General features: G+C 46.2%; 1 protein-coding gene and 1 long non-coding RNA gene across 2 annotated transcripts in view; both read right to left on the bottom strand.

Moving 5' to 3' along the window:
* LOC138979477 (uncharacterized) overlaps window positions 1-7852 on the bottom strand; it is a 98075-nt gene extending 90223 nt beyond the window's left edge. Inside the window, exon 1 of the long non-coding RNA XR_011460047.1 lies at window positions 7533-7852. This is a non-coding gene — a long non-coding RNA (uncharacterized lncRNA). The remainder of the gene's footprint in view (window positions 1-7532) is intronic.
* Window positions 533-4904, bottom strand: LOC138979211 (tyramine receptor 1-like). The gene is made up of 2 exons (XM_070351993.1): window positions 4752-4904; window positions 533-4344 (listed from the first exon to the last, which is right to left on the bottom strand). The coding sequence occupies exons 1-2, from the start codon at window positions 4899-4901 to the stop codon at window positions 3166-3168; spliced, it is 1329 nt and encodes a 442-aa protein (XP_070208094.1). The 5' UTR covers window positions 4902-4904; the 3' UTR covers window positions 533-3165.
* Window positions 7853-10663: the final 2811 nt, after the last annotated feature.

Genomic DNA, 10663 nt, shown 5'->3' with positions numbered 1-10663 from the left:
CTCTCTCTCTCTCTCTCTCTCTCTCTCTCTCTCTCTCTCTCTCTCTCTCTCTCTCTCTCTCTCTCTCTCTCTCTCTCTCTCTCTCTCTCTCTCTCTCTCTCTCTCTCTCTCCGTGAAAGGTAACAACTTGTGTATTATCTCGTGCGAGTGATCAAACACACAATAACAAACTATATACTCGCGCGAGACAATGTTGTGATACATGTACAAAATATTAAAGCTTATAGTTCACGTCACTCTGTTTTCGCAGCCATTTGAAAAACGACGCGATTTTCACAACAATCTTCACACACAAAATCTTTTTAATTTTGATGTTGCGAAATACCCATTGATGAATATGTGCACGCCTTGGAGACGAACACACATCGTGTGAGATAAGTGTTTGTATCCGGTTGGAGTGGAACAGACTGACATCACAATACCCACAAGCACATATGCAAACATATAATTATCAGCATGCACCAAACATATCTAAAACACCACCCCTCCCCACCCCCCCCCTCCCCCCCCACCCCCCCAAAAAAAAAGAAGTTTCAAATTTGTGGTAAATATTTCACAGTTTTTCAACAGCGAGCTTCTTTGGACTCTCAGCTAAACAATTACATCCATTTTGTCAAAATCTGCTGCCCAGTCAGGCCGAACCCTTGCAAAAATACCCTGAAACTTCTGTTTGGCTTGTGTGGAATAAAAATGAATGCAAGCTACACTGCATACCGTCAGCCAAAAGTCAAAAGTCCTTCGTAAAGCACCTCGTGAGCCAAAAATCAGATCGTGTGACTTGGTGATGACATATCTAGTTGATCATGTGTCTGCTGAAAGGACAACAGCGTTTCATACGAAAGAAATAATGGTAAAATATTAATTAACTGTCATCACCCTAGCCCTGCCGGGACTGCCTTCATCAGAATTTGGTCAAAAGTAACCAGCGCCAGGACTGCCTATACTGACGTGGTCAATAATTATGTGTTTGTGTTTGTGTGTGTGTGTGTGTGTGTGTGTGTGTGTGTGTGTGTGTGTGTGTGTGTGTGTGTGTGTGTGTGTTTCTTTCTTGGGTTCTTGGTTTGTGTTCTTGACACTTTGCTTCTTGAGCCCAAACACCATAGCAAAACAACCCTTGTAAGGGGTGCACATAACTGAAGTCTTCATGGCGATCATTCATCTTTTGTTGTCCAATACGAATTTGCGGACAAGCTTAATCACATGAATACTGAATGGTCACTGTCGACCAGCCTCGATGATCTGGCGTTATGGGTGGAGTCACTAGCGGTTCTTTTTTTTCCCAAGTCTACATTATAGCCTTTTTCTCGAATACGCGTTGTCGGGCTATAGTCTTCAAATCATTTTCATTTTTCGCAACTTTATCATCTCATTGCAACGAAATTCATGTCGCTTCCGCCCAGTGGAAAGCTAGCAGCAAACAAGACTAACCAGGTGTGTGTGAGTGTGTTGAGATGCAATCAGCCACCTGGATTTCTGGCAGAACGACAGAGGTCTTTGATGTGCCACTGCCGTGACACGGGGGTAGGACATGGATATCGTCTCTTGGTCGGCACATACAGTTGACCCGATGATTGCAGAGTAAGCGCACCACCAACTGACCCACCAGGCCCCCAATAGTAGTCACGCTGCACCACCCGTTCACTTCTGGCGTAGATGGTAACAGTAACGTTGACAAGTGTAAGGAGACGGACAGTTTTCTCTAGATTTGATCAGGAACATTTTTTCCACAGTGCACTCGTTCATTGAACGTTCAGGCCGCTTTGGGCAAACCAGAATCAATGCTCCACAAGCCGAACAACAACTTTAACTTCTGCACATCTCCTACCCATCCCTCTTCTTTGTATTCCTCTTCTTCTCCTCCTTCCTTTTACTGTCTTTCTTTATCATGATTATGCAACGTTTATTATGTTATTAAGATATTTGGTTTATTTAGACGAATTGTTCAGTTGTAATGTCCATGCAGGAACACCACTTTTAACTTCTAGCTTGTTTCTGTTACCTGTGTATTTTGTATACATGTCATGATTGTAACTTTTGTCAAAATAAACTTATATTTAAACCAAGTGTAAGCTTTGTGTTGTCACTCTTCATGTGATGAGAACCCTTCCAAATATTCTAGAATTTATAGTGGCTATACATAACAGTGGCTGGTCAGTAGTACTGTTGGTCTTGGCCCGTATTCTGAGTGTCTTCCACAAAACTGTGGTCCTTGGGATATCACAGTGTCTGATCGTTGATAGGAGAATAAATCCAAGTATTGCCATCCTTGGAGTTATGGACAGCATCTTTCCACTGGCTTCTTCGTTACTGAGCACGGTGGTTAAAACACCATGCTGTCACACTTGCAAAATGGGTTTGATCCTAAATATGTTGGCCTACATTCAAAGGTACGGCTTTGTGGATGATCCCTTACGAAGAGCACTTTAGGTAAGACTCTGCATGATTCTGCTCTAACAACAGCCTACAGCATCGTGCGCGATCTACGCAAGGCTAGCTGACAGAAGCCATGGGAGCGCTGACGCCGGACGCACAGCTAGTGTGTTTAGGCGACACACCCTCTGGGACCGCGGCCGGATTTTTGTACAGCTTGCTGTCCACACGAACGATGAACGCAAACAAAGAACTGATGTGCTTAGAAACATACTACACGTTTCAAGAATCACGCCCACTCTCCAGCGTGGCGGATGGTGTCTTGTAGAGGTCGCGCACCACAGGGCGGCTGATGATGGGACGAAGAGCTGACATGTTTAGAACCAACTCTCATGTTTTGGAATCACATCTTGGTGGCCAGCCCTCTAATGATAGAAATGTCCTTAGCGGACATCGAGCAGATGGAAAGACTGTTTCTGGAATCACATCATCTTCGGAGCAAAATGCTGGTTGGCCACAGGAACTTTCACAGCGGACGCTGAGCTGCCATGTTTACACGCCACCTTTCTGGAATCCCGCTAGCCTCACAGCATGGCAGTGTGCCGCTTGTGGGGCCGATAGGAGACACTGAGCTCACCGGGTTCTGGAACCACAGCCTCCTAAAGGCAAAGAAACCGTACTCCTGCTGTATAGCCCGCTGGCCACAGAAGCGCCGACTAGCGTATAATCAACACCCTAGACAATTGTGAAATGATACCATCCTGACAGCATGGTACCGAGTAAATGATACTATCCTTACAGCATGGTGCCGGGCCCCTTATGCGGCACACTGACGACAGCGGTGTTGATGGAGGCGAGCTCGATGTTGTCGCTCTTGGTGTTGCCGCTGTTTGCCGCCTCCTGCCGGTCGTCGTGCTCCCTGTCCACGTCCTCGGGCCTCCTGCACGCCATGCAGAACGTCTTCCTGATGGTCGTCATGGTGATCAGGCACAGCGGGTGCAGGGAGAAGGTGACGGAGCGCATCCAGCTGAGGGCCTGGATGAGTTTGATGGTGGACTGACACGACTGCTCCATGCACTCTGGCTTCAGCATGGAGATGGCTCCGTAGGGCAGCTGGGTGATGACCGTCAGAATGTTGAGCACACACAGCGCTACCACCAGTCTGCGATGGCTCTTCTTCACCATGGGATTCTCCCGGCCCCCTACTCCCTCTTCCAACCCTCGGCCCGTGCTGTCCTGATAGGCCTCGCACAGCAGTGTGCTTGAGGCGTTGCGCGCGATGTTACCCCCCTGCACGTTCTGCGCGTTCCCCTTGACTTGGAGGTTGCTACACACGTGCGGGGAAGCTGGTGTAGTAGCAGGTTGGTGTATGCCGCTCACCAGCGGAGTGTTGGGCTGCGGGACGGTGCGGTGGGGCACGTCAAAGTTGACCCCCTGCCTGGCCGTGACCGTGGGTCGGGCGCAGCTGACGGGCCCTCTAGCCACGCCCCCTCTCAGCACGGGCACCTCGTGCAGGTCTTCGGGCATCCCGCCAATAATGGTGACAAGGACCAGCACCGTCAGCACGATCAGCGCCACGCACGGCAGGTACAGCGACACCACCGCTGAAGCCACGGCCGCCTTCATGGTGACTCCGTACATACATATCCCGTACTGGGGCCAGGTCACAGCGTTGAGCAGCCAGAGAGGAAGCAAGGTCCCAAGCCCCAAGATCCAAGGCAGCAGAAGAGAGAAGACCCACAGCGGCAGGCGGGAATAAGCCCGCTGATACAGCTCCGGGTTGATGGCGTAGATGAGGCGGTCGATATTGAGGGCGACGAGGACGAGGAAGGAGACGAAGGGCAGAGCGGAGTCGAGCACCATCCAGGCCACGCAGAAGCTGGGCCCCAGACGCCAGGGCTGCAGCTCAAAGTACACGGTGAAGGGGTCCACCATGACGCTGAACGCCAGGTCTGACAGGGCCAGGTTCGCCACCTGATACAAATCCAACAGTTGATTAGGAAAGTAAAAGATGTCATTGAGGAAGAATTGGTATTATTCGTGTGAAAACGAATTCGCAATGAAAACCAGAGTTCATTTCGTCCTTGCGTGTGTGTGTGTGTGTGTGTGTGTGTGTGTGTGTGTGTGTGTGTGTGTGTGTGTGTGTGTGTGTGTGTGTGTGTGTGTGTGCCTGTGTGCGTGTGTGTGTCACTGTGTGCGTGTCACTGTGTGTGTGTGTGTGTATGTGTGTGTGTGAGTCACTGTATGTGCTTGTGCGTGTGCGTGCGTGCGTCTGCGTGCGTGCGTGCGTGTCTGTCTGTTTGCTTGTCTGTCTGTCTCTTTGTCAGTCTGTCTTTCCGTCCCCCATTCCCACCCCAACCCCCCTTTTCACCCCAACCGACCTGTTGATAGACAAACTGACGGCGCGTGGAGCGGCGTAGGAAGATAAGGGTAATGAGCAGGAGGTTGAGGCCGATGTTGGACACCGTGATGAACGTCCCGATGTTGGCGCTGTGGATGAAGCCTCTCTCGTGCACACTCTCGTGGTACATGCCCTGCCCCTCCTCCCCGTCTCTCTCCGCTCCTCTTCCATCTCCCCCCAGCCCCTCGCCCCCGTAGGCCCCCGCGGGCTTGCCGCTGGGTCTCTCCCAGTAGAGTTCGTGCTCTTTGTCCTCGGTGAAGGTATCTCCGTCCGGCAGGTTGTAGTAGTAGTAGTAGGTGTAGGGGTTGGGCTCTGTTGTCATCGTCTGTGAAACACGGGCACACAATGAGGATTACCAATTTCGGATTCAAGTTTGGCTGGTAAGAGCTCTTCAATCAAGTTGTCATCGTCAGTGGAACACAGGCAAACAATGAGGATTACGAATTTTGGATTCAAGTTTGGCCTGCAAGATCTCTTTAACCAACAGCCACTGTTATGACATTATCAACGAATTGTTAGGATAAGGATAAGGATAAGATTTTATAAAGTCCATGAGGGTAACCTCACAGAAATTCGGGCTGCTTTCTCCCTGGGGAAAGCGAGCTGCCATACAGTATACGCTATACGGCGCTACCCATTTTTTTTCCTGCATGCGTGTATTCATGTTTCCAAGCCCTGAGACTTAATGCCGTGTGAGATGGAATTTTTTTACACTTTATTCCAAGTCACACGGGTATTTGGTGGACATTTTTATCTATGCCTATACAATTTTGCCAGGAAAGACCCTTTTGTCAATCGTGGGATCTTTAACGTGCACACCCCAATGTAGTGTACACGAAGGGACCTCGGTTTTTCGGTGATCAAGGGACTGAAGTGCACACTCTTTGCTGTTCTGTACCTAAAAACATGGAACTATGACTTGAATAATTTGAATACTCCTTATGTGAGTTACGCCTACTTCCTAACAGTAGGGATCAGTCATGCATCAGTGTTCAACAGAATGGTCATGAAATGTCATGTCGTCTTCTTTTCTGTACAATTCTTTATCTGTCGCTGGCTTTCATGGAGGGAAATTATCAAAACCGTAAAACCACTATGTGAAACAGGAATGGTTGGATTTGCGTTTGGTTGCCAGACATAACAAGAGACAAGCGCCTTCAAGGCTCACGTATGAAAATATCAGTCCCTCAGCTAATTTCGTCTCAAGTGTAACTAAACGTCAAAATATGTTGGGGCATCGATTTTTCTGATCTGCGCTACATTGTCTATGTTGCGAAGTGGAATTTTGGATCGGTGTATCTTCGTAAACTTTGTTGCCGCGACGAATTGCAATCAGCCCCATCTTATCTAACGTCACTTTCTAACGCGCATACAATTCTAGGGTAGTCCCTAATGGCGCTGTACAAAAATCGACCACTTGACTCAATGTGTTGTTTACATGACTGTGCGGCAATGACCAGGATGTTTTGAAGCTAACCCAACTCCGCTGTCCTATTTATTAGCCTATTATGACCAATTTGTGGCATTTAGAATCTCTGAAATATCGCCAAATGTCAAAGTTTGCCACACCATACGTCGCACAAAGGCCCTACAAACGCACACACGGAAAAAAATTTGATATAGTATCCCACACATGAGCCAAAAGCAGTCAATTTGTATAATATATGCAACGTAAGTGAATTGTGATTGGCTGTAACCATACTACGGAAGTTGCTTGATTGGTACTTTTCATTTGAGTTGTCAGGTTTGTCAGCTGTGAAGAGCTTGATACACATCATCAGGGCCGGACCAAGTTCGTTTGAGGGGGGGGGTTCCAACTGAAGGCAGGGGTCCAGGGGCCGCCCAGGCCCCGGTGGGGGGTCTGGGGGGCAAAGCCTCCCAGAAGCCGAGAAAATTTTGCATTTGTGAGGTCATTTTTACATTTAGTCAAGTTATGACTAAATGTTTTAACATCGAGGGGGGAATCGAGACGAGGGTCGTGGTGTATGTGCGTGTGTGTGTCTGTGTGTGTGTGTAGAGCGAATCAGACTAAACTACTGGACCGATCTTTATGAAATTTGACATGAGAGTTCCTGGGTATGAAATCCCCGAACGTTTTTTTCATATTTTTGATAAATGTCTTTGATGACGTCATATCCGGCTTTTCGTGAAAGTTGAGGCGGCACTGTCACGCCCTCATTTTTCAACCAAATTGATTGAAATTTTGGTCAAGCAATCTTCGACGAAGCCCGGACTTCGGTATTGCATTTCAGCTTGGTGGCTTAAAAATTAATTAATGACTTTGGTCATTAAAAATTTGAAAATTGTAAAAAAAAATAAAAATTTATAAAACGATCCAAATTTACGTTCATCTTATTTTCCATCATTTTCTGATTCCAAAAACATATAAATATGTTATATTTGGATTAAAAACAAGCTCTGAAAATTAAATATATAAAAATTATTATCAAAATTAAATTGTCGAAATCAATTTAAAAACACTTTCAATTTATTTCTTGTCGGTTCCTGATTCCAAAAACATATAGATATGATATGTTTGGATTAAAAACACGCTCAGAAAGTTAAAACAAAGAGAGGTACAGAAAAGCGTGCTATCCTTCTTAGCGCAACTACTACCCCGCTCTTCTTGTCAATTTCACTGCCTTTGCCATGAGCGGTGGACTGACGATGCTACGAGTATACGGTCTTGCTGAAAAATGGCATTGCGTTCAGTTTCATTCTGTGAGTTCGACAGCTACTTGACTAAATGTTGTATTTTCGCCTTACGCGACTTGTTTGGTCTTTCCTTGCAACTGGGAATCAAAATTACACATTTTCAACAGTAACAAAATACTTCATATATTCATTTACCATAGTGGTTCAGTGGAATAATCCCAAAGACATATATGCCTAGTAAATAAGTCTGACAGGACTCTTTACTTTGAATATTACTATGATGATGGACTTATAACGGGGAGGGCAGGGCGTTGTCGACTTGATGTTGTTCATAATTTGAAATAGTTTTGGAAGACCAAATAAACTGAGGGAGTTGGGGGAAGAGCTTAAAAAGTCCACTTTTTTTTTCTCTGAGAGGTACATTGGATGGCCAGGGGGGGCGGGGGTTCCGGAACCCCAGGAACCATCCCCCCCCCCCCCCCCCCAGATCCGGCCCTGCATCATTTCTGATCTGTTCCCCTGGAGAAAGTTTTCCGCTTGACAAGGGAGACTTCTCGTCTGAGCATCAATTAAGGGGATACTAGTGAATTCAAGTTACTTCCCCTGCTTTGTCACGTCATTTTGCCTCATTTATTGAAGGAGTTACTCTCCTTACTGTTTTTCTCCAAAGAGACATTAACCCAAACAGAGAGACAGCGAGGGACAGAGACAGTCAGACAGAAAGATTTCCCATGGGGGAGGATTGGACACCTCTGGGCTGCAAACTCGATGTCATTGACCATCACGCAGGTATAAGTCATTTTAACAGTAGACAGCATGCAACAACTCACTGACAGTTTGAGGCAGATATAGTGCTAGCTTCAGGAGACACACTCCAACACAGAATGAAACAGGGAGACGTTCGATGCCGCGCCAGTTGACCATCCTTTAGCATAGAAGTTAATTTAACAGTGAACAGGAGAAAGTCTCTGACAGTCCAACACGAACGTAGCGCCACACAGGGGGACATCAAAAGTGGTCTGGGTGGCCGAGTGGTAAACGCACTTGCCTCGGAAGCGAGAGGTTGCGAGTTCGACCCTGGGTCAGGGCGTTAGCAATTTTCTCCCCCCTTTCCTAACCTGGGTGGTGGGTTCAAGTGCTAGTCTTTCGGATGAGACGAAAAACCGAGGTCCCTTCGTGTACACTACATTGGGGTGTGCACGTTAAAGATCCCACGATTGACAAAAGGGTCTTTCCTGGCAAAATTGTATAGGCATAGATAAAAATGTCCACCAAATACCCGTGTGACTTGGAATAAAGGCCGTGAAAGGTGAATGCTCGCCCTAATAGGCTTGAGGTTTGCTGGCCGATGTGAATGCGTGATATACTGTGTAAAAAAATTCCATCTCACACGGCAAAAATTAATATGTAAAGCGCATTGAGCATATATATGATTATGCGCTATATCAAATGTCCATTATTATTATTATTATTAAAAGCACAGACGTAGACGCATATAAAATTAGAAAGAAACAGGCAGACACACAGGCACAGACACACGCTGAAACAGAAAAGAATTGTCAGACGTTCAATGGCATACCTATTGGCCATCCAATGTATAAGCCAATGATATAATGGGAAGGAGGACATTTATGGGACAAACAGAACGCTCGCATGCCCGGAACGTACAGACAGACACACACTGAATCAGATTTAAACAGGTAGACATTTGATGGCATGCCTATTGACCATTACATAAGTCAATTCAACAGTGGACAGGGTGTGAAGGAAATCACGAATAACACTGTAACAGGCAAAGTTTGACAGTGATATCCTCCACGCTTTTAGAGCACTAACCAGAGCTTGCTTTAGCGTGACATAGCAAAGTGTGTTGCACGCACTGTGAGTTCAGCTCACTGACCGGGAATAGTTGATGTTGTAAATCGCAACTAGGGTATTGTTACACTTTACCACTGTCCTTGGACATTGAGGGGTTGTCCAAGTAATCGGCCGGGAGGAAGGAAGCCCGGATAGATGCGACAGGAAAGCACTTAACAGGTAAATGGAATAAGCATTCGAATATCGCTAGAGTGTTTATCGCATAAGTTGAATCGACTAACACTGTAAACTGTAAACATAGCAGACAGATATCTAAGACAAGATGTCCGCTATTTATGTTTGTGCAGTGCGTCGTATAACCGGTCTGAGAGGGAGATAGCGACCAGATGATAAGTGTGAAGGATCTGAGAATCCGCCGAAGTATCATAACTCTAGATCAGCATAGCTGAAATTCGACGGGATTTCGCGAAGTTATTGCAAGGTTATGGTTGTCCGTATAGTTGGACCATAGAGGTCACAGGACGAAAGGAACTGAGTAGACCGAGGTCGCCAGTGGAAGGAATTAGTATTCAGATACATTTCCTAATGAACGGCCATAGACGCTGTGTAATTCTGTGTATGAACAGAGTTAAAATATGTCTATAATATCTTAATTACGTAAGATATAATGATTGTTTAGTAAGCAGAGCAGACGGTGATTTGCGTCTGCCGGAATATGAACTGTAACTGTTTTTCTGATTACACACGAGCCGTGATTCGATACCAGTAAAGTAGATATCGGAGTTCACAGACTGTTTGTGTATTTCTCTACATAAGTGAAGGGTAGAGGGTTTTGTTAGTAAAATTGTGCACGAGATTTTAATCTCGCTTTGTTTTTGCATCCAAACCTGTGAGTACCTGATTTTTGAATACCTAACATTTATGTTCATGATTGTGTGTATTTGTGTGTATGTTTGTCATACCTGTATAATACAGTGGAAGGAACCTACATTTGGAGTTGTGTTTGTTCCTGTATGATAGCGTACTAGCGCATTTGCATTCATTCACAATGGTGACCCCGTCGTCGTCGTACAAGAACGCGAGGATCATGCGCTGGTCACTGTCACTCCAGGAATTCCGCTTCACCATAAAAAGTCTGCCGGGGGATGACAACATCTTCGCTGACATTCTGTCACGATCAGGATCGGATCAACAGATTCCGTACGCACCTTAGCAGGTCGGAGGATGCCTGAGAAAAGATTGTGTGTATTTGTGTGTAGTGTTTGTCATACCTGTATAATACAGTGGAAGGAACCTACACATACACCCACACACACACACACACACACACACACACACACACACACACACACACACACACACACACACACACACACACACACACACACACACACACACACACACACACACACGAACTTA

This window comes from Littorina saxatilis, linkage group LG1, assembly GCF_037325665.1.
Source record: "Littorina saxatilis isolate snail1 linkage group LG1, US_GU_Lsax_2.0, whole genome shotgun sequence".
Classification (NCBI taxonomy): domain Eukaryota; kingdom Metazoa; phylum Mollusca; class Gastropoda; order Littorinimorpha; family Littorinidae; genus Littorina; species Littorina saxatilis.
The sequence above is the reverse complement of the archived record's forward strand: the minus strand, read 5'-3'. Positions and strand labels throughout refer to the sequence as shown.